The 22147-nt window shown below is 58.5% G+C and overlaps 1 protein-coding gene across 1 annotated transcript; it reads right to left on the bottom strand.

The window, feature by feature from the left end:
• Positions 1–623: 623 nt before the first annotated feature.
• PDGFRB (platelet derived growth factor receptor beta) lies at positions 624–21829 on the bottom strand. Its single transcript, XM_056124621.1, has 22 exons — positions 21784–21829; positions 20913–21233; positions 19157–19426; positions 18347–18474; positions 18063–18237; positions 17405–17597; positions 16782–16897; positions 15960–16083; positions 15379–15590; positions 12705–12799; positions 11809–11941; positions 11329–11433; positions 11028–11138; positions 9573–9714; positions 8831–8991; positions 8381–8499; positions 7585–7707; positions 5923–6034; positions 5580–5679; positions 5033–5138; positions 4046–4278; positions 624–2478 (listed from the first exon to the last, which is right to left on the bottom strand). Exons 1-22 carry the CDS (start codon positions 21821–21823, stop codon positions 2301–2303), a joined length of 3297 nt encoding a protein of 1098 aa, XP_055980596.1. The 5' UTR covers positions 21824–21829; the 3' UTR covers positions 624–2300.
• Positions 21830–22147: the final 318 nt, after the last annotated feature.

The raw sequence follows: 22147 nt of genomic DNA, 5'->3' as shown, positions 1-22147 counted from the left end.
TGTGTGCATGTGTGCGTGTGTGTGTGTGTGTGTGTGCATGCTCATTTGTGTGTGCACATGCACACATGTGTGTGAATGTGTGTATGTGGGTGCATGTGTCACCCCCTTTTTTTTCTTTCTGGGTCACACCCGGCCATGCAAAGGGGTTACTCCTGGCTCATGCACTCAGGAATTACTCCTGGAGGTACTCAGGGGACCATATGGGATGCTGGGAATCGAACCCGGGTCAGCCACATGCAAGGCAAATGCCCTACCCACTGTGCTATTGCTACAGCCCCATAGCACTGTAACACTGTCATCACGCTGTTCATCAATTTGCTTGAGCGGGCACCAGTAACGTCTTCATTGTGAGACTTGTTGTTACTGTTTTTGGCATATTGAATACGTCATGGGTAGCTTGCCAGGCTATGCCATGTGGGCGGGATACTCTCAGTAACTTGACGGTCTCTCTGAGAGGGGCAGAGGAATCGAACCCGGGTCAGCTGTGTGCAAGGCAAGCGCCGCTCCATCCCCATAGCCCCTTTTTACACAGGGAGAAGAGATTCAGGGCCGAAGGGGCTCATATGGAGACATGGTGGTTGGGGTGAGGCCAAGCCTCCGCTCCAAGAGACCACCAAGTCATGAATGGTAAGCACCATGTTTAATATTAAAATCTTTCTCCCTTAGAAAAGTATACATACAGGAACTATGACAGCACATAAAACAGTATGAAGGTTGTATACAGTCGAGTTAATATGGCCCTAAAATGCTGGGAAATCTAGATTACATCTTTGGTACCTCAGTGAGCCCCCTGCCCTCCGGTGCGAGCCCCAGTCAGGCTGGTGGCCCCCAGCACAGTGTCCCGCCAGGGTTGGGGCCACCGTCCCTGGCCTGGCATCTCCTTTGTCCACTGGACTGGGCTGCCGCCAGCTGAGACAGTGAGGTGAGCAGGCCTGGCCAGTGAGGAAGGGGCCCTGGAAGTCTACCTCCAGAGTCCACGTCTGTTCTCTGGCTGCCCATCCATGGTTTCACGTCCTTTAGGGGGACCCCCACTACCTGAGGGGTCTGTGGCACAGATCCGATGGCCAGCGGGACCAGCTGGGCTGCGAGCAGCTATCCACTCAGAACAGGCCACTTCCTCGGCCCAGGAAAGCGAAAGGTCACTGTGGGTGACGAGGGGTCTGTGTCTCTGAGACCCAGGGGCAGCTGTGGGGGCTTTCTAGGACGTGGGTTGTGACTTCACATCAGAGCCTGGTGCGCCGGGACTCATGCAGTGGCTGGGGAAGTGGTGCAGTTCCCGAAGGGCCGGGGTGTGCCTCGTGGCCTGGCGTCTTTCCAGATGCCCACTGACACACACCATACACACACAAACACACATACACACTCACACACACCCCACCCTGAACGGGGTTTGGAGTGTTTGGTCATGTAAGCAAATGTACATCGTCTGGAAAATTCTGGAACGTTAGTGCTGACAGGGCACTGGCAGTCAGTGAAGTTCAGACCACTTGTTTTTCAACAAGATGGGTCCAGAGTAGGCGTGAGGTTCTGGCACCGCTGAGGTGAGCCTCTCGGGGGCGCCGTGGCACGCATCGCCCACCCCAGTGGACACTTCGTGAAAGTGTGTCAGCAAATCCTGGCACTCCTGGCAGGGGTGTGAGACTCGCAGTGATGAGGAAAGTGGCCTCGCACTGCAGGTATGGTCGCAGGCACTTATCAGGCAAGGCCCAGCCCAAGCACCTGTGGCCCGTGGCTGGAAGCTGGAGCTGTATGCTTGTTCAGTTGCCTGCGGAGGTCAGCAGGGAGGTCCCAGACCAGCCTGGGCTGAGAAAGCGGAGACAGGAATCCAGGGGGCGCGACTGCTGGGAAAGAAGACACTGTCGGGCCCCGGCTCCACGGCCAACTGTGGCTAAGAGCCTTTCCAGCTCCCAGGAAGCTGAAAGTGCGAGGAAGAGCTGCAGTCCTCTGAGGAGTAGCCAGCTGAACAGAAGAGGGCTCCATCCCAACTCCCCAACCTCCGTCCCGCATCTTCCCAGGACTCAAATCCATCAATGAGGCAGAGAATCCCAACGTCCCCATCTTACAGATGGGCAAACTGAGTCCCAGGAGAACCCTGGCTCGGAGTCACGAAGTCTCTCCAGAGGCAGAAGGCTGCTGATGGCCCCGGCGGTTCTATTACCGCCAAAGTCCACCCCAGGAATTGGGGAGTGACACGACTGGGACTTCCCAGGACGGGGAGAGCTGGTGGGTGCCAGCCAGGCCGGGCCAGGAGGTGCTGGGAGGTAGAGGGGAGCTGCTGGAGGGAGGGGAGGGGCCAGCCCCTACAGGAAGCTGTCCTCCCCCTCGGCCTGCCAAGCGGGACAGCTGGCCTCCGGCTGCCGCTCCGGCTGGGCCTGGGGCTCTCCTTGAGGCTGGGGGTCTGCTTCCGGCTCCTCCTGGGGCTCCAGGGGGCTATCACAGGAAATGGTCGAGGACGTATTCACTTCGTTCAGGGTGGAGCTAGGACGGAAGAGGCGAGAGTGAGGGCCTGGGCAGTGATGAACCGGGGTGGGGGGGCATCCCCGTGGAGCTGCACCATGCTCCTGGCACTCTCGTCAGGCAGGCACCCCAGGAAGGGCCAGCGCGCAGCCCGCCACTGCCCGGAGCACCCCGCAGGCTAGCCTACTCTGGACCTACTCTGGACCTACTCTGGACCTGAAAGCACATGCCGCTCCTGCCTGCGAAACCTGCACTCAGCAGATGCCTGGGGGCTCCCAGCAGAGAGAGACAGAGAGACACAGAGAGACAGAGAGACACAGAGAGAGACAGAGAGACGGAGAGAGACAGAGACAGAGAGACAAAGAGACAGAGAGACAAAGAGACAGAAAGACACAGAGACAGAGAGACAGAGAGACAGAGAGACAGACAGAGACAGACAGAGACAGACAGAGGCCTGCAGATCTGAGGCCGCGCCCCGCCAACACCTGCCACCTGGGCTTTCAGACCTTAGAAAGTCGATTGGCTGCTGGTGGCACACACGGGGAAACTGAGGCCCAGAGACAGTGGGGAATGGATGGCACAGCTGCTGGGCACAGAGATCAGGCCGAGCCCAGTCTGGGCCTCCTTGCACACCTCACCCCTGGCGTGTCTGGGGAGTAGGGCTGGCCCAGTGTGTGACCTTCAGGCCGGGCAGCAGCCTGACTCCATTGTAAGATGGCCTCAGGCTTGGGCCAGGCAGCAGAATGATGCAGTCACAGTCGCTAGCGTTGGGTGTTGAGCACAGAGTGCCCAGCGTGTGGCAGGGGAGTGGACGCCAGTGTCCACCCAAGGGCCTCCCACTGTCCCGGCTCCTTACAGCTGGATCCGGCCCTGCAGGACTATCTGCCCCCCACAGTCGAGACTGCCTTCCGTGGCCCAGGCGGAGCTTCGAGGGGAGGGCTCCCCTCTAGCAAGTGGGGAACCGGGACTGGTGGGAACCATCCTCTCCTTCGAGCTGGGGTGGGGAGGGAAGAGAGGAAATGGCCTCTGGAGACTTCTCTAGGGGAAAGGACAAACAGAACCCCGGCCATCAGGAGTCAGCAGGGGGCTGGTCGCTCTTCTGCTCATGCAGGAATGTGCTCTCATCCTGGAAGCTCACTGCTCAGGCTTACAGGCACACACACACACACACACACACACACACAAACGTACACATCACCCACATATGTGCACATGCTATGCACACACACCACTCAGCACATACACATCATGTAAACATCACACATATCATGTTCACACACCACACACATACACGCATTATGCACACATCATGTGCACACACCCAGCACGTACACATCATATGCACACACCACATACACAGCATGTACACATCGTATGCACATACCACACACATGCACATAACATGCACACATTACATGCACTCACCACACACATGTACACAGCATGTATGTATCATATGCACACACACATGGAACACACACATCATATGCACACACCACATACATGCACATAGAGCATGCACACATTGTATGCATACCACACACACACACACATCATACGCACACACGCTCTACTGCATGACATCTACCTGGCAAGGCTGGGGGAGCCCTCCAGGGGCCCCTCTTCAGCGACCTCAGGCTTGGGGTCGGGCAGCGGGATGATGTAGTCGCTGTCGCCTGTGTTGGGCTGCACGGCCGTGTAAAGCACAGAGCTGGTGCCCAGGGGGGAGCGGGAGCCGTGGAAGCCGGGCAGGCGGGCTTGGGAGCGAAGGACAGCTGGGTGGTCGCTTCTCAGGAACTCCTCATCCACCTGCTGGTACTTCTGCAGGGAGAGGCGACAGCAGACGCTCAAAACTGTGGGAGCAGCCAGCTGGGGGCCCAGGCACGGGGGGGGTGGGCAAGCCCGGGCCCTGCCTCACGCAGACAGACAAGGAGAGGACGTCGCAAGCACCCCACAAGCACAAAAGTTACCCCCACTTGAGAGTGGTGTGGCCTCTCATCCTGCCCCGGCCCCTTTGATTGGCCTCAGTTTCCCTTGCTGCACAGTGGGGGCAGCTGGCCTTCCTGTCCTGGTCCCTGGCATGAGCAGCATGGTGGGGGGGGGGGGCTGGGTCACCTCCCTCCCACCACTGGCTCGCCCATGTGGAGTCTGCACATGGGGACCCTCAGCCAGGGCACATCCGCCACACCCCACCCGCCCTTGGCTCAGAGACGCTGTCCCTCCCCGCCTCCTGTCCCAGTGCACAGCTGACCCTCCAGTCCAACCCCCCCCCCCCGCACCCCCACCCCGGGTTTCCTTCCAGGTCTCTGTGCTGCTGACTCTGACTTCAGGGCCTTCTTACCTGGGCTGTCAGGAAGACCCAAGCCCAGACAGGCCAAAGTAGGACCCAAATCCTAGCACGGCCCAATCCCCGGGGCCTCAGTGTCTAAGGGACTGTCCATGTACTTCCTGTTTCTGTTCGGTTCGGGGCCACAACCGGTGGCAATCAGCAGCCACTCCCAGCTGGACCCTACAGTGTAGGACGAAGCCTCCAGCAGGCACAGCACACTCGCCCCGCCCTCCCTGGCCCACCTACCTTCTTATAGCCCTCGCCCAGGAGCCGCTCAAGCAGGAGCACCAGCTGTGAGAAGGGGGGCCGGATCTCAAACTTCTCTTCCCAGCACTTCTGCATGATCTCATAGCTGGAGAGGGGCACGGGGGGGGGGGGGGTGTCAAGAGGGGAGGGTGGGCAGCTGGAAGAGGAAACTTCTAGAACAGGAAGAGTGATGCTAGATGCTAGGAGGGAGGGGTGGACAGGTGAGCTCTTCCCTGACACCCCCCCACCCCTGGAGAACATCTCCCCACCCACTCTGCCCCACCACCCCCCGCCTGCAGTGCGCAGTGAGCCCAGCTGAGGTCACCACCTGCAGGCGTGCCCGGGGCTGGCCTGGGCCCCAGTCAAGTCCCTAATGGTCAGTTCCGACTGCAAGGCCGATGGGGGCAGAGAGGAGGCAGCTGCAGATAGTGCCAGCGGTGGGGTCAGTGGCGGGGAGGTTCACCCAGACCTTCCCCCTCTCTGAGTTCCTCCCGCTCACTGGCCCTGGCCAGAGTGACCGCTTGTCCCAGGTCCGAGGTCCACTCACATCTCATCGGAGGCGTGCGCAGGCTGGGCCATGCGGTAGCCCCGCTTGATGGCATTGTAGAACTGCTCGTTCATTGGCAACTCCGGGTAAGGTGTGCCACCTGATGGGAGCAGATGAGAGACGCCAGGCTCCAGGGGCTGGACTGTATCTGAGCGGCTGCCCAGCTCTGGACACCACATCCTACAGGCTCCCTCCTGGGCCCGGACATTCCCCGGAGAACGCCGAAGCCAAGTGTTCTGTCCAGTGTCCATGCATGGAGGCCCCGCCCACCCTGTTCCGGTGAGAGGGAATAAGGGCCAGGGAGGGCACCGGGCAAGCAGACAGCCCCGGAGAGGCGGCATACCCAGCGTGAAGATCTCCCAGAGCAGAATCCCAAAGGACCACACGTCACTCAGGGTGGTGTAGAGGCTGTTGAAGATGCTCTCGGGCGCCATCCACTTGAGAGGCAGGAAGGTCTGCGGAGCACAGGGCCGTGCTGGGGGGTCGGGCACTCCCTCCCCATCCAGCACAGAACACGCTCGGGGAGCAGAAGGTGGTTCCTCTCCCACGGGCTGGGGGCACAGCAGCCCCCCACGATGGGAAAAGGTGCCAGGGGAGAGGGGACAGAGTCAGGGACAGGCCAGGGTGCCACCCCACTCTGGGCTCACGCGCTCTGGAGAAAGGTGGAGAAATGAGTAAGAAGCAGGGTAGCTATTCTTGTTTTGTTTTGCTTGTTATTTTTTTTGGCGGGGGGGGGGAAACACTTGGTGGTGCTCAGGGCTTATTCCTGACTCTGCCAGGGGTCACTCCTGGTGATGCTCAGGGGAGCCATGTGAGTCTCCAGGGATTGTACCTGGGTTCCCCACATGCAATGCGCTTGCCCTCCCCGTTGTGCTATCGCCCTGGCCCCACAACTCACACTCAAGAAAAGTGTCTACCCACTGTCCCATCTCTCCAGCCCCATGGTCATTTTGTTGTTTTAAGTAGGGGCTAGAGAGACAGACAGTACAAAGGGTGGGCGCTGACCCAGGTTTGATCCCTGGCACTCTAGAGCCAGGATTAAGCCCTGAGCAGCACTGGATGTGTCCCAAAAACTAAACAAAACAAAACAAACAAAAATACCCCAGCCCAGGGCTGGAGCAATAGCATAGCAGGTAGGGCATTTGCCTTGCATGTGGCCGACCCAGGTTCGATTCCCAGCATCCCATATGGTCCCCCGAGCACTGCCAGGAGTAATTCCTGATTGAATGAACCAGGAGTAACCCCTGAGCATCGTTGGGTGTGACCCAAAAAAGCAAAATAAATAAATAAATAAATAGATAAAAATACCCCAGCCCTAAACCGTAATTAATAGGTTATTGTAGTCTAGGTAGTATGGCTCTGACGTGCACTGACTCCACCCCTACCCCTGCCCAAAGTGCCCATCCGTGTGGGACTGCTTGCTCTCAGCTCTAGTCCAAGGGTTCGTCACCGTCAGTTCTATCTACTCTCTTACTCTGTTGCGCTCACACCACAGAGGAGTGAGGGCAGCAGGATCTTTCCTCCCCTGGACCATTTCCTGGGGGTGCTTAACATGGCTCCCTCCAATTCCACTCAAGTTGCGCAGACTGCAAGATTTCAGTGTTTTCTAGTATTTGGAGTCGTGTCTCACTGTGTGGACATCACAACTTCTACACTCATTCACTTCCCACTTGACTTGTTTCTATCTGGGGTGCTAAGGGTATACCGAGGTATACCCAGCCCCCTTCCCCCACAGTGCAATCGCACTACCTGGCTACTGTACTTGGTGCTGAACAATTGAATTAATACTTTTACACTTCGGGGGATATGCCAAAAAAAAGAACTGTGGAATCAAATGGGGCTCTACAGAATGGTCGCAGGCTAACCCCACCATGCCTACCACCTCCTCCTCCGTGTCCCTCGGTGCCCCCACCCCCCCGAAATGACCCCTGTGTCCTGTCCGCTCTCCATCCGCCCTGGACCCGGCTGAGCAGGAGGCGCTGTGCCCAGGCCAGGAGGCACTCACGCTGCCTTTGGAGATGTAGTTGGAGTCTCGCATGATGTCTCGGGCCAGGCCGAAGTCACAGATCTTCACCAGCTTGCCCTCGCAGATGAGCACGTTCCTCGCTGCCAGATCTCGGTGGACACACTGGGCAGGGGAGACACAGGCTCAGACTGGGGTTCAGTGTGAGGGAAAGAGCCTCCCTGCCAAGGACTCAGAGGGAAGGGCAATGGCCCAGGTGAGAGGGACTCAGGTGAGGGGACAGGTGAGCGGGCACACAGGTGAGAGGAAGCATAGGTCAGAGGACACGTGGGTCAGAGGGCATAGGGTCAGAGTGTATGTGGGTCAGAGGGCGCATGGTCAGCGGGCACGAGGGTTAGAGGGGACCAGGTCAGAATGCACAGGGTCAGAGTGCACGTGGGTCAGAGTACACATGGGTCACAGAGGCAGGGTGGGATTGGGGGGGATGGGGGGATGGGAGGGATACTGGGATCCATGGTGGTGGGAAATGGGCACTGGTGGAGGGATGGGTATTTGATCATTGTATAACTGAAAACCAAGCACAAAAATTTGTAAGTCTACAACTGTACCTCATGATGTCTCACTAATAAAAATTAAAAAAAAAATAGTAACACCAAAAAAATAAAGAGTGCACGTGGGTCAAAGGGCACAGGGTCAGAGTCCACGCGGGTCAGAGGACACAGGGTCAGAGAGCCAGGGCTTGTGCACACTCCCTGTCCTCCCACCAGAGGGTTGTTCCTCCAACAATGCATCATGTTCTGAGGGTCCTGTCCCCTGCCCCCACTGTGGCTTCACTCACGTTCTTGGAGGCCAGGAACTCCATGCCATTGGCCACCTGGTAGCTGAAGCCCACGAGGTCTGTGTAGCTGAGCATGGGGGAGTCGTTGATCAAGGTGGCCCGGTAGGTCCTCTCGGGAGCTGGGAGAGAAGCAGGAAGTGCCCGCTGCTCACTGTCCCCCTCGCGTGGTGCCATCCTGCTCTTCTGCTCACGGAGCCCAGCGTCCCTGACAGGGGTGACCTTCACACCCACCCTCCTGGTCCCTGACCCCCAAAGGCCACGAGCCCAGTGGCAATGCCCTGGGGCCCCTCTGCTTGGCCCCGGGGCCAGTCTCACAGACCAGCTTCCCCAGCCCCATGCCAGCCACTGCAGGCGTGCGCCCTCACCCAGACCCAGGCTCACAGGGCCCTCTGGAGGGCAGCGAGCCTCAGGCTGTCTGTGACAGGGGCTGCAGCCAGGCCGGGCACCCACCGGAGGGGACGTAGTTGTCGTAAGGCGCCAGGTAGGGGGAGGACTCGATGTCGGCATATCTGACGTCCCCTTTCATGTCCAGCATGGGCACGTAGTCCACCGACTCGTCCTTGCTCATGTCCATGTAGCCCCCATCACTCTCCCCAGGCAGGGACACGGGGCTGTGGGAGGGCAGACTATATGCCTCTCCTCCCTTCCCTCCCCTCCCCTTCCCTCCTTTCTCCTCCCCTTTTCTCCCCTCCCTTCTCCTCCCCTCCCTTTCCCTTCTCTACCCTCCCCTCCCCTTCTGCCCACTCCCCTCCCCTCCCCTTCCCCCCAGCCCTGCTCCTCAACCCCCAAGGCCCCCATTTCCTCTCTCATCATCCTCCTGCTACCTGTCTGGCAGAGTGAGGGAAGGACAGGGAACCCTTCTACCCCTCAGCTCTAAGTCAGGCTAGGGATGCCAACAGGACCCTACTGCCCAGGGTATGTCCTCAGCTCAGCCCAGCCCATTTACGGTGCACAGGGCAGGGCACTGGGGACAGGTGTGTCCCCGTGCCTTTGAGAAAGAGAGGGAGGGAAAAGGGGAGGGGGGTGGGGACCAGCGAGAAAAAAGAAAGAGAGGGAGAAAGCAACAAGGGAGAGAGTGAGAGGTAAGGAGAGAGGGGTGGAGAGGGAGAGATAGGAGAGAGAGGGAGGGAGGGAGAGAGAGGAAGCAGTGAGGGAGAGGGAGAGAGGACCCTGGGGTCATTGAGGCCGGTACCTGGGCAGGGCATTGGTGTAGAGCTGGCTGCTGAGCGAGGGCCGCTTGTCAGAGCGGAGCTGCAGGAAGGTGTGCTTGTTACGGTGCAGGTAATCCACCAGGTCCCCGTAGCGGCAGTACTCGGTGATGATGTAGATGGGCCCTGCAGAGGGACAGGCTCAGGACGGGGCAGGGAGAGGCCAGGGCCCACTGGGCTTCAGCCCTGCCCCTGGTCCTCCTCTGTTCCTGGGGCTCGTGGGAGCCACCACGAGGACGGTCACGGCCGGTCTGGGGACTGGGCAGCGTTGGCCAGGCTGCGTCTGCGTGTAAGAGCCCCCGGTTCGTCCCCATCCTGGGCAGGTAAACCCTGAGCTCTGCTAGCTGTGGCCCCCAAATCAATACAAACAAACAGCTCTTTCCTTGGGTACCTGTTGAAACTCAAATGCAAATTTACTTAATGGCAGGCTTGAAGCCAGGCAGGGAAGGGGAGCACAGATGTTTCAGAATGGGGGTTGGCCACGGCCACAAGTGGGCTCCGAGATGCGCACACTTCTGTATTTTGTTTCGTTTCTGTTGCAAGACTCTGAAGAAATTCCCAAATCGCACAATCCCAGCTATAAAAGGCAATGCCCTAACTTGTCACAGAGCTTCAAACAAGCACCATGCTGGGGACACTCTTGCCAGAATGACAGCGGTGCCCAGCTTATATGTGTGTGGGGGGCGGAGAGGGGGTAAGGATGCATCCTGGGGTCCTATGAGCCAGTTTTAAAATGTGTTGTGAGCCTCTGTGTCAAAGACAACCTTGATTTGGAAAGTGTGGGGATGGGTGAGCACAGAGGGATCTGAGTTCCTGAGTCTGCAATGCCCTGCCCACCTGGGCCTGGAGGGGAGGAATGGGACAGTGTGGGGGCCTGCGGTGCCCTGCCCGAGGATCATGCTGTGCATGAACTAAGGAGAGGATGAGGAAGAGCAAAGAAGGGGGAGGAGAGAGGGGAAGGTGCCTGCAGGGTGGAGGTGGGAAGGGGAAGATGTCTGGGGGATGGAGGTGGGAAAAGGCAGGTGTCTGGGGGTGGAGGCAGGAGGGGTCAGGTATCTGCAGGGTGGGGGAAAGAGTCTGAAGGGTGGGGGCAGGAGTCTGTAGGCTGGGTCTGGAGGGGATAGGAGTAGGGTGGAGGCAGAAAGGGAAAGATATCTGGGGGTGGGAGGGGTGGTTGTCCACAGAGTGGGGACTGGAGAGGGTAGGTGTCTGCAGAGTGGGGGTGGGAGGGGTCAGCTCTCTGCATGGTGGGAGTGGGAGGGGGGTATCTGCAGGGTGGGGGTGGGAGGGAGCAGATGACTGCAGGGTGGGGATGGAAGGGGGCAGGTGTCTGCAGGGAGGGGCAGGAGGGGCACGTGTCTGCAGGGTAGGGCGGGAAGGGCAGGTATCTGCAGGGAGGGGTGATCCCCCACCCCCACACTCCCAGTGGGGCTGGCTACCTCCTTTGGTGCAGGCTCCCAGCAGGTTGACCACGTTCAGGTGCGGCCCCAGGTGACTCATGATCTTCAGCTCTGACATAAGTGCCTGCTTCTCGCTGCTGCGCGCGGTGGCTGCGGATGGAGTGCCTTCAGAGTCGGCTCTCCAGGCCAGAGGGCCCCCCAGAGCCCATTCCGGACACCCCCACCTGGGGGAGGGCGGGGGCTCGGGATGGCAGCCTAGAAGGCCTGCTGCCCCCAGAAGCCCAGGAGGGGGCCCGCTGGGGTCAGAGGTGCCCATCCTGGGGGAGGCTCCTCCACTTACATTTCAGCATCTTGACGGCCACTTTCATGGTGGCCTGCGAGTGACTCAGGCCGTGAGCTGTGGCCTCCACCACCTGCCCGAAGGCGCCAGAGCCCAGGGTGCGTCCTGCGGAAAGATCCCCTCAGCTCCTGGCCTCCCAGGAGGCTGCAGCCCCCGCTTCTCCGGGGTCACCCTAGCTGCCCAAGGGGGTTCCTTACCTGTCCTGTGGGACTGTTCTCCTCAGCCTACCAGCCCCATCTCAGGGCTTTGCTGTCCCCGCGGGGTCCCCACTGCAACCAGCACAGTTTGTTCCCCCCTCCCCACCCTCTGTGGTCACCGGATACGGGACCTTGGTGCTGGGTGGTCCTGGTCCCCATGGTACAGAGGAGGAGACTGAGGGTAGGACAAGGCCCCTGGTCTCAAAACTAGAGATGGCAAAGCTGGGGCCAGACCTCAGGGTCTCCCTGCCTGCCCACCCCCAGAGACCCTCGCTGGCCTCACCCAGCACAAGCTGGTCCCTTGGCAGCTCCCAGGTTGAGTCGTAAGGCAGCTGCATGGGGTCCACGTAGATGTACTCATGGCCGTCGGAGCTCACGGACTCAATCACCTTCCAGCGGATCTCGTAGCGCGGCTTCTGTGGGGCCCAGACCGGAAGGGACCCTCAGAGGGGCTCTGGGCCTCAGCTCCTCAGTCCAGCCCTTACGGAATGGCCAGGGCAGGAGAAGCCGGGAGGAGCTGCGTTGTATGTGCAGGGTCTGTTGACCACAGGGGCAGCTGTGGTGTATGTAAGGTGTCTGATGCCATGCAGGGAGGGGCAGCTTTCAGAAACCCCCAACAATGTTCCAGCGGCTCTGCACACAGGGCAGCCCCAGAAAGTCCAGGGCCTGGGGGCTGCCCCAGGGCTGCACCCACTTCAGCTCGATGCACCTGAGCAGCTATCAGAACGTTCTCCCTTTGGGATGTGCAAATCAGGGAGTTTGGAATCACACGGCTGGGGCGCTAAAATGAGAGAATCGGGGTGCGGGCTGGGCAGTGCTAACTCCAGAATCTTCAACTGTGTGCATCAGAGAGGATGTTGGTGATGTCTCGGAGAAGCATGCAAGCCACAGTGTGTGAACACAGACAATAATGCATTTGGGCACAGCCCTGGGAGTCGGAAGCACCCCACTTCCATGCCTGTGTGAGGTTCAGTGTTGGGACAGGCAGGCTGAGATCTGAGCGGGGGGCGGGGGGAGGGGGCAGAGGAGAGGCAGGGAGTCCCAGAGTCCAAGTGGGCTCCGCCTCTGGGGCCTCCCAGCCCCCACATCTGCCAGGGGCACTACACTGATGGGCTGTGTCCAGGGTATCAGAAGATAGTGGGGCACAGGGCAGAGGAAGCACGGTGGTGGGGCACTCACCTTCTGCCAGAGCATGATGAGGATGATGAGGGAGACGACCGTGAGGACCACCAAGGCCAGGATGGCTGAGATCACAACCACCTTGAAGGGCAGAGCTGCGGGCAGAGATGAGAGCTGACTAGCTGGGCAGACACGGCGCCCGGCCACTGCCCACACCTCACCCCTTCTCTGGCAGGACAGAACCCATACTTCCACCCGCACTGTGGTATGGACCTTCAGCCTCTCCCACAAAGGCCCACGCCCCCTCCCCTCCCCAGGAATGACCCCAGCTTGCTCTCCGTCTGCTCATGCCCAGTCCTGGGGGAATGCACCTGCTGTGAGCACAACTGTGGCCTAGCAAGACCATGGCCACAGCAGTCCAGCCTCTCCCCTGCCCTCACCACCCCACGGGGCCCTTGCGGGCTCTGCCTGATGGAGTGCCCCGGACTGGAGCCCCTCCGATCACACGAAGCCCACCCCTTCTCCATCCAGTGTCTGAGAGCCCGGAGGGGCCTGGGGAGAGATGACAGATCAGATGCATCCCGGGAACTGGGGACAAGGAGCACCCGGGCAGCAGGCTGATCTGCAGTGCAGGTGCCTGCCTGAGTGTGTGTGGGGGGGGGAGGGGTTAGGGAGGGTGCCAAGCTATGCAGCTCTTAGTGCACAGAGATACCTGCATGTGCCAGCCCAGGGCCTGCCCTCCCACACACAAGACACACAAAAGCCCCCACAGCCCTACCGTTTCACCTTGCAGCCTGCTTTGCACCCACACCTGGTACTCGGCACCCTCCAGACAGAACTCCTTTACCCAGCCTACTCTGCATCTGGGCCCATGCATTAGGCCCTAGGCTCTGGCTGGAGCATGCTTCCTTACCAGGATAGGGGCTAGTGACCACCAAGGTTTTGGCATCAAGTGTTCTGTCTTTCAAGATTATTTGTCTGGGGGCTGGAGCGATAGTACAGCCAGTAGGGTGATTGTCTTGCACGTGGCTGACCCGGGTTCAATTCCCAGCATCCCATATGGTCCCCCGAGCACCACCAGGAGTAATTCCTGAGTGCATGAGCCAGAAGTGACCCCTGTGCAATGCTAGATGTGACCCAAAAAGCCAAAATAAATAAATAAATTTGTCTAAATCCTACAGCTAGACAACAGAGACGCTCTTCCCTCCAGGTTGACCCCATTGTGCTGATTCCCAGGAAGAGGTTGCCCAGTTCCTGCCAGTTCCTGGCCCACCTCTCTGGGCTGTGGCACAAGCAGAGGGCCGGGCCAGGCCTCTGCCATCTCGCTGTCTCCAGGGAGAACTGACCATTAGGGGAGAAGACATATGAGTATGGGCTTAGGTATGCCAGCAAGAGCTGGCAGGGAGCAAAATCATCCTGGCACTGATAGGGTCTTATCTGGACAATAATTCTGCAGGTGTGGGCAGAGAGACAGTCCAGTGGGCAGGGTGCTTGCCATGCATGCAGCTGAGCCAGGTTGGCATCCCTGATACCACGTGTGGCCCCAGAGCACCCCCAGGAGTGATCCCAGAGTGCAGAGCCAGGAACAAGCCCTGAGCATTGCCAGGTCGGGCCCCCAAACAAATCTGTAGCACTGTAGCACTGTCCTCCTGTTGTTCATCGATTTGCTCAAAAGGGCACCAGTAACGTCTCCATTGTGAGACTTGTTGTTACTGTTTTTGGCATATTGAATACGTCACGGGTAGCTTGCCAGGCTTTGCCATATAGGCAGGATACTCTTGGTAGCTTCCTGGGCTCTCTGAGAGGGGTGGAGGAATTGAACCCGGGTCGGCTGCATGCAAGGCAAACGCCCTACCCGCTGTGCTATCGCTCCAACCCATTGTAAACTACTTTGTAAAAATAAAATAAAATCTAAAAAAAATACATTATTTTTGGGGCCAGAGTGACAGTACAGTGGATAGGGTTCAATCCCCGGCATCCCATATGGTTCCCCAAGCACCGCCAAGAGCAATTCGAGCCCAGAGCCAAGAACTACTGGGTGTGGCCCAAAAGTAAGTACTTTTATATGAAGCAGAATTAAAATATCTACAGGCACTGAGCAACATTCTAAATACTATTTGTATTCTTACAATTATCTGTTTAATGAACCCTGCTAAAAGTTTTTCTCTACAATCTATTTCACACAGTAACAACTCTCTTCCTTTCCAATTGCTGCCGTTATTACATATGGAGCTTGCTACACACACATCCCTAGATTTCAGGATAAAGCAAGAAGATCCAGATGGGGGGGGGGGGAATAAATCAAAATTTAAAAATAATCATTTTTGTGCGTGTGTGAGTACCTGTGGGCAAGTGTGCACGGCACAGCAGCGGATGTTGTGGGGTTATACCACACACGGGCTGCAGCTCCAAGGCTGTGGACCTGCACTGTGTCTGCATAGGTGCATGGCAGCTGCATGGGCTTACATGCATGTCTGGGGGCGGAGCGTGCTGATGAACGGGGTGTGCAAACTCGGAGGACTTACACGGACAAGCTAACAAGCTGTATGCTCACAGACATGCATTCTAGCTTTCTCCCTTGCACGCAGCAGACCCAGGTTCAAGCCTTGGCATCCCATACGGTGCCAAGAGCCCACCAGGCATGATGCCTGAGCACAGAGCCAGGAGTAACCCCTGAGCACGGCTTGGCGTGGCTCCCCCTGCCCCAGAGGGCTGTGGCAGCCGGAAGACTCACCATGTGGCACCACCGTGACCTCCTGCATGTCCTGGCCCAGCAGATTGCGCAGCGTGCAGCGCACGGCCAGCGGCCGGTCCACGCGGGCCAGGCGCAGGGTGCTCACAACCTCGAACTCCTTCTCCTCCGCCTGGTACGTCACATTCGTCTCCAGCTGGCTCTCGGCCTCAGAAAGGTTGGCCAGCAGCGTGGGCGGCAGCTCGCGCGGACACCTGCCGGCAGAGGGGGCAGCCGGCCGCATGAGCTTCCACTTCCTCCGCTTTACGGGTGGGAAAACTGGGACCCCCAGGCAGGAAGTTTCAGGGGGTGCAGGAGGGAAGGAGTTGGGGTGGGGGGAGTCCTAGAAGGATCAGCTTCTGAGCGGGTTGCCTCTGCCGGCTCATCCCTGGCCAGCAGGGGGCGCTCCCACCCTAAGCCTGAGTCGGCTGGATCACTCAACGCGCCGTCTTCGTGGAATTCTCTGGGTGAGGGTCCCTAGGAAGCAGAGGGCCATCGCCCGTTCCCAAGAGCCAGGCTCTAGAAGATGGGGCACGCTGCGCAGAGGAAGGGCGGATGAGAGGGTCTTCTCCCCATCTGCTCACCTCTTGAGGTCGCTGCAGGTAGACCAGGTCAGGTGCGGCTGGGGCATGCCCCGGCCTCGACAGCGCACCGTCTGCTCCCCGCTGGCTGGGTGACTCTCACTCAGCTCCAGCACTCGCACGGGCACTGCAGGGGGGCACGGCAGGGAGGGCGGCCGGGTCAGAGAGTCAGGGCAGGGTCAGGGCGGGGCGGGCTGCAGGTGAACCTGAAAGGCCCTGCTGGGCACTTCAAAGGGAAGCCCCAGGGGGCCTGCTGGTCCCCCTCCTCAGAGACAGCCGGCCAGCCTGCCTCCCCGGAGCAGAGCCTGGCTGTCGCCTCTGGTCTACGCTTTGTCTTCAGAGCACGTGACATGGACTTTCCATCTAAGACCCAGAGGTTACATTCCATCTCCAAATAAATGTATTTTTAGCATGCCAATTGGGAAAACATGAGCCATTATCGTGTCATTCCTCTGCTCAGAATTCTTGATCTCAGTCACCCTTAAAGCCCAAGTCTCGGGGCTAGAGCAATAGCACAGCGGGTAGGGCGTTTTGCCTTGCACATGGCCAACCCGGGTTTGATTCCCAGCATCCCATATGGTCCCCCAAGCACCACCAGGAGTGATTCCTGAGTGCATGAGTCAGGAGTAACCCCTGTGCATCACTGGGTGTGACCCTAAAAAGCAACAAAATAAAATAAAAAGAAACATCAGCCCAGCCCACAGGCTTCTTTGCAGAGCTGGGGAAACTGAGACCCCAGAGGCGAGCTGCCAAGTTCACAGACAGTGTCTGCCCCTTAGGACAGGGGAGAGATGGGAGAGGGTTTTGTGGGGAGGGGGTCCTCACCGTTCACCTGCAGCAGAAAAGACAGCTGGGCCTCTGCGTCCTCGTGGAAGGCCCGCATGGTGTAGCGACCAGCCTCGGCCACCTTCACCCGCACCAAGGTCAGTTCTGATACATACCTGGGGAGCAGGTCAAGAGAAGTCACCCCACTGGTATGCTCTCCCCACACACACACACCCTCCACCCAGACAGGCAGAAAAGCAGGTTCTGGGAGGGGAAGGGGCTTCCAAAGTCAGGCCAGGCCAGGTCTCAGCACCCTGTCTCCTGAGTCCCCCAACAGGCAGCAGGGATCACATCCCTCCCCTTGCACATCTCAGAAGAGCGGACACCACTGTATCCATATACTCTCAAGTCAGCCTGGACCTCCCTGCCGGCTTCTGCTCCTCTCCCTCCAGGCTACCCCGGCTGGCCCCGCCCACTACCAGGACAACTGAGAGTCTGGGCTCCACAGTGACCAGCATGCGCCCCACTCAGGACCCTCTAAGATGGACCAAAGTTGGCTGTGCTGGGGGGTGGGGGAGGCACTCCCCAGGCGCGAAGGGTGCTGGCACACAGTTGCTCTCAGGAGCGGCAGACCTAGGTGTGTCCAATGAGGGACCCTGTGCGCAGCCCTGAGTGATGCTCACCGGGTCTCAGATACATTGCGTGTGGACAGCACGATCTCGCCGGCGCTGGAGTCTCCCAGGGTGCGGTTGTCCTTGAACCACACGACGGTGGGCGGTGGGTAGGACTCAAACACCACCTGTAGGCTGCGGCTGCGATGCAGCTCGGCGAATTGGACAGTGTCCAGCTCCTGCAGCAGCCGCACGTAGCCGCTCTCTGCAAGGGGCGGTCATCAGCCGGGGGGAAATGCCTGGCCACTAATGGGGTGGCGTCTCAGGGGGTGGGGATGGGGGCAGAGGTCCTAGACCAGGGCAGTGGCCAGAGGTTCTAGGAACCCCATTTCTGCCAACTGCTGACCCGAATGAACCAAGATGCACTTCCCTGAGTTGACTTCTGGCTGGGACTGGAGCAGAGGTAGTGCTGAGGAGGGAGTGGGCAGGGTTTATGGTGGGCAGTGGACTTGGACATTGTGGATCATGAGGCAGTGGACAATCTAGCAGCCCAGAATGAGGCTTCCTATGGGTGTTGCTGGGATTCTGGGCTTGCGGGGAGTTTGAGGTTGGGAATGGTGTTGGCTTGGGGGTCGACCCTGGGGCTTCGATTGGCACCTGTGCAGGTGCAGTACCCCGGAAGCATGAAGGGGCAGGGACCCCAGCTCTGGGGGATGTCTGGGACACTTACCCACCACGGTGATGTTGACGTCCTTTTCATCGCGGTGGTCGTTCACACTCTCAGACACGTTGCAGATGTAGGTCCCCGAGTCTCCCAGCTCAGCGTTGGGGATGTTGAGGATGGAGCGGATGTGGGAGGGTGTGTTGAAGAGGAAGTCGGTCACGGGCTCCACCACCCGTCCACTCTGCAGGGACAGACGAGGCAAAACCCCAGGTAAGTCCATCCTAAGTTGCAATGCTTCACCCGCCCCTTTCCCCATCGGAGCCCTCCCCACGCTTCTGGGTCAGCTTTACCTCCAGACGGGGATATGTCCACTCAAAGTTGACCACCTCATTCCCCGTCACAATGCACATGATGGTGATGTTCTCGCCCTGGCGGACCACGGTCTGCACTGCATTCACGGACACGTTGATGGATGACACTGGGGGCAAGACAGTGGCACAGGGTCAGGGAGCTGCCTGCCAGCTGCCTAGTCACTAAGGCACGTTTCAGCTTCAGTAGGCGGTTGGAAGGTACAGAGAGGGAAGGGGTCACTCTGGTGTGTGGATGATTGATTCATTCATTGGAACGTGGCTAAATAGCTACTCTGTGCCAAAGCCTGTGCTGTCGAGAATGGGCTTCAGTTGTAAACACCACAGGAGAATCATCTCCTCTCCCCTGGTATCGAAGGACAGGAGAAAAATCTATTGTGTCCAGTCATGGAAAAAGGGTTCCACTACCTTTGGTTTATTTCATCTTCCCAACAGTGCTATGAAGTGTACAGTGACTATCCCCAAGTGACAGAGGAAGATGCATACTCAGAGGGGTCATGTGCCATGTCCGGAGTCACTCAGAGCAGGTGACAAACCCAGCCGGCCCAGCTATGCCGCCAGTTAGACAGCCCAACTGCACCACTAAGGGTCCAGGTGGCAGGGGCAAATGCCACCCCATTCTCCAGCCCCAGCCCTTGCCCCCAGAGCATGCCTCTCGCTCCCTGCTTTGCAGGGCTCCCTGAGAGCCCGGGGAACTCTGGCCTTGCAAACTTTGCAGACCAGAAAGGCTGCAGCTGTGGGGAGGGGACACGCCTACCTCTCTGTGACCCACCAGCCCAGGGCGCGGCTCACCCTGGAGGCTGTAGACATAGTATGGCTCCGAGTCCACCTCCTTGTCGCCGATGGTGGTCTTGCAAATGTAGCTCTTGTCCTCAAAGCTGCCGGTGAAGCCGCGTTGGTGATCATAAGGGACAGGCAGCGGCACGTCCACTTTCTTCTCGTGCAGCGTCACTACCAGCGTGGGGTCCGTCACCCGGCACGGAATGGTGGTATTCTCTGTTACTTCCGTGAGGAAGATGAAGAGCTCCTCGGCGGTGGCGGGGAGGAAGCCCACGGTGGGATCTGCGGGAGGCAGGGTCAGGAGAGGAGTCAGGTCAGCAATACCACATCTGGGAATATACCCTGGGGGCCCAAAAACACAGCAGAAAATCCATCTGCTCTCCTCTGCTTATTGAAGCACTGTTCGCAATGGTCAGAATCTGGAAACAAGCAAAGTGCCCGGAAATAGATGATTGGATAAAAAAAAAAACTATGGTATATCAACACCATGGAATACTATGCAGCTACCAGAGAAAAACATGAAGTCATGAAATTTGCTTATAAGCTTATAAATAGATGAACATGGAGAGTATCAGTCTGAGTAAAATGAGTCAGGAAGAAAGGGACAGACATAGAATGATAGCATTCATTTTGGGACATTAAAAAAAATAGAGTATGAGACTAATACCCAATGACAGTAGATAAAAACTAGGGCCAGGAGGACCGGTCCATAACTGGAAGCTTGCCACAAGTGTGTGGGAGGCAGAGGACAGTTAGGATAGAGAAGGGACATCTATGACAATGATTGTTGGAAATGATCGCTCTGGACAAGAACTGAGTGCTGGAAGTAGGTAAAGGGATCACTGTCACTGTCACTGTCCTCCCGTTGTTCATCGATTTGCTCGAGCGGGCCCAGTAACATTGTGAGACGTGTTACTGTGTTTGACATATCGAATACATCACGGGTAGCTTCCCAGGCTTTGCCGTACGGGTGAGATGCTCTCGGTAGCTTGCCGGGCTCTCCGAGAGGGGTGGACCGATCGAACTTGGGTTGGCCATGTTGGCTGCGTGCAAGGCAAACGCTCAACCGACTGTGCTGTCACTCCAGCCCAACCCCTGAGTACTTACTTATTTATTTATTTATTTATTGCTTTTTGGGTCACACTTGGTAATGCCCAGGGGTTACTCCTGGTTTTACACTCAGGAATTACTCCTGGCAGTGCTCAGGGGACCATATGGGATGCCAGGGATTGAACCTGGGTCGACCGCGTGCAAGGCAAAAGCCCTATCCTCTGTGTTATCGCTTCAGCACCCCCCCCCGAGTATATTGCTGGGGGTGACCCAAAAACAAAAAAAAAGAGATAAAAGTAACCCAATAAGATCAAATAAATATAAATAATGATAAGATAAAAATAACCCAATCATGAAGAACTTTGTAACTATGTAGCCCCCGATGATTCAATTTAAAAAAAGAAATTAATTAAAATATAAATAAACAAATAAAATTTAAAAGAAGAGAATGAGGGTTCAGGGGCGCCAGTGTGACCTCGTCCCGACCAGGTCCCCTGTCAGACAGACAGTGGGGGTCCCTGAGGTTCCTTCCAGCCTCGGATGCTGAGAGATGAGGTCCAGAGCATGGAGAGTAGGGACGGTGGAGTCAGGCACCAGGCATCAGCAGAGGGCACTTGCGGGCAGCAGCGGGGTTTCCAGAGTGGGTGTGGGGGTGAAGGGCCCCCCGCAGAGTGTGGACACTGGGGCCTAGAGCAGGGCCGATGAGCAGGGTCCACACCTGGCACGAAGACATAGAGCCGCGTGCGCTCCCCCGACTCTGGTCCCCCGGAGCCTTTGGAGACGCAGAAGTATTCTCCCGTGTCCAGCCCGGTGACGTTGGCCAGCGTCAGCCGGCTGGAGAAGGTGGCGTTCTGGGTCTGGGCCGTTTCCTGCTGCGGCACTTGGGACATCCGTTCCCACACCACGGGGGCCGACCCCACGCAGGTCAGGACCAGGGTGCTGGAGAAGTTGAGGACGAGCTCCGGCCCTGGGGGTGTGATGAGCAGGGTGGAGGTGGCAGGCGCCGGCAGCAGCAGGAGAAGCAGCAGAAGCATCGGGCCTGGGAGAGGAAGTCCCAACATCAGCACCCGGAGTCGGGGGGGCTCTCCCTGCAGCTGGGGGGCCCCCACACTGAGGACACAGCCAGGGGCCCCTGGCTCTGAGCGGCCACAGGGCCTGCCCCCGCCTCAGAGCCCTTCAGCAGCCCCCGGCACGCTCTCTCGAGGCTGCAGGAAATCCTCGGGAAGCAATTCCCAGGCCTCGGGTTCCTGCATGACTTCCCAGGGCCCAGATCGGGGCAGGAGAGAGGCCAGGGGCCAGGGGCTGCAGGGGACCGGGGCTGGGAGGGGGCACAGATGATTGGGCCCTCACCCTGGGGCATTTCCTCCCACTGAGCCTGAAAGCCATTCACCCCTCCCCTTCTGGAAATAAGGAGGGGCCCACCCCGGGGGTAGGTCATCTGGGGTGAGCCGTGGCATGCGGCCACACAGGTACACAGAGGAGATGGGTGGACAGTTGGTGAGGGCCCTGACACGCTCACGCTGACCAGCCTCCCCTGAGCCTCACACACGACCAGCAGTGGCCCCCTGCCCTGTCCCCAATTTACTTACCTAGGAGGACAGGAGCTGGCCTGGGACTCGGGGGCCGCATGGTGTCCTGCAGAGTTACACGGCAGTTAGGGCCTCGGCTGGGCAGGGGCAGTACAGGCTGTCCAGAGCCCCCTGCACACATGATGGGCTCCTACCTCCAGCTCAGCCTCAAGGCCCCACTTTAGCTCTGCCTGTGGCAGGGATGAGCCCTCCCACCCACCACCCACCCCGTCTCTGTCTGGGCTTTGGGGGTGGGAGGCGGGTGGGAGATGGGTCAGGGACAATGTGGCCCAGGCAGCCTGTCCCTTGGGTGACAGTCCCAACACTCTTCTTTGCCAGGACAAATATTTGGGCAAGTGTGATGAAAGGCCTGGGGGGAGGAGGG

The sequence above is a fragment of the Sorex fumeus genome, unplaced genomic scaffold (genome assembly GCF_029834395.1).
Source record: "Sorex fumeus unplaced genomic scaffold, SorFum_2.1 ptg000051l, whole genome shotgun sequence".
NCBI classification, from domain to species: domain Eukaryota; kingdom Metazoa; phylum Chordata; class Mammalia; order Eulipotyphla; family Soricidae; genus Sorex; species Sorex fumeus.
The sequence above is the reverse complement of the archived record's forward strand: the minus strand, read 5'-3'. Positions and strand labels throughout refer to the sequence as shown.

Excerpts from the sequence above, each read along its gene's own strand:
- PDGFRB (XM_056124621.1), bottom strand. The coding sequence starts at position 21,823 with ATGCGGCCCCCGAGTCCCAGGCCAGCTCCTGTCCTCCTAG. Across the intron at positions 18,475-19,156 it reads CTATGTCTACAGCCTCCAGG|TGTCATCCATCAACGTGTCC; the intron begins GTGAGCCGCGCC and ends TCTTGCCCCCAG. Across the intron at positions 11,139-11,328 it reads GGCCGTCAAGATGCTGAAAT|CCACCGCGCGCAGCAGCGAG; the intron begins GTAAGTGGAGGA and ends CTCCATCCGCAG.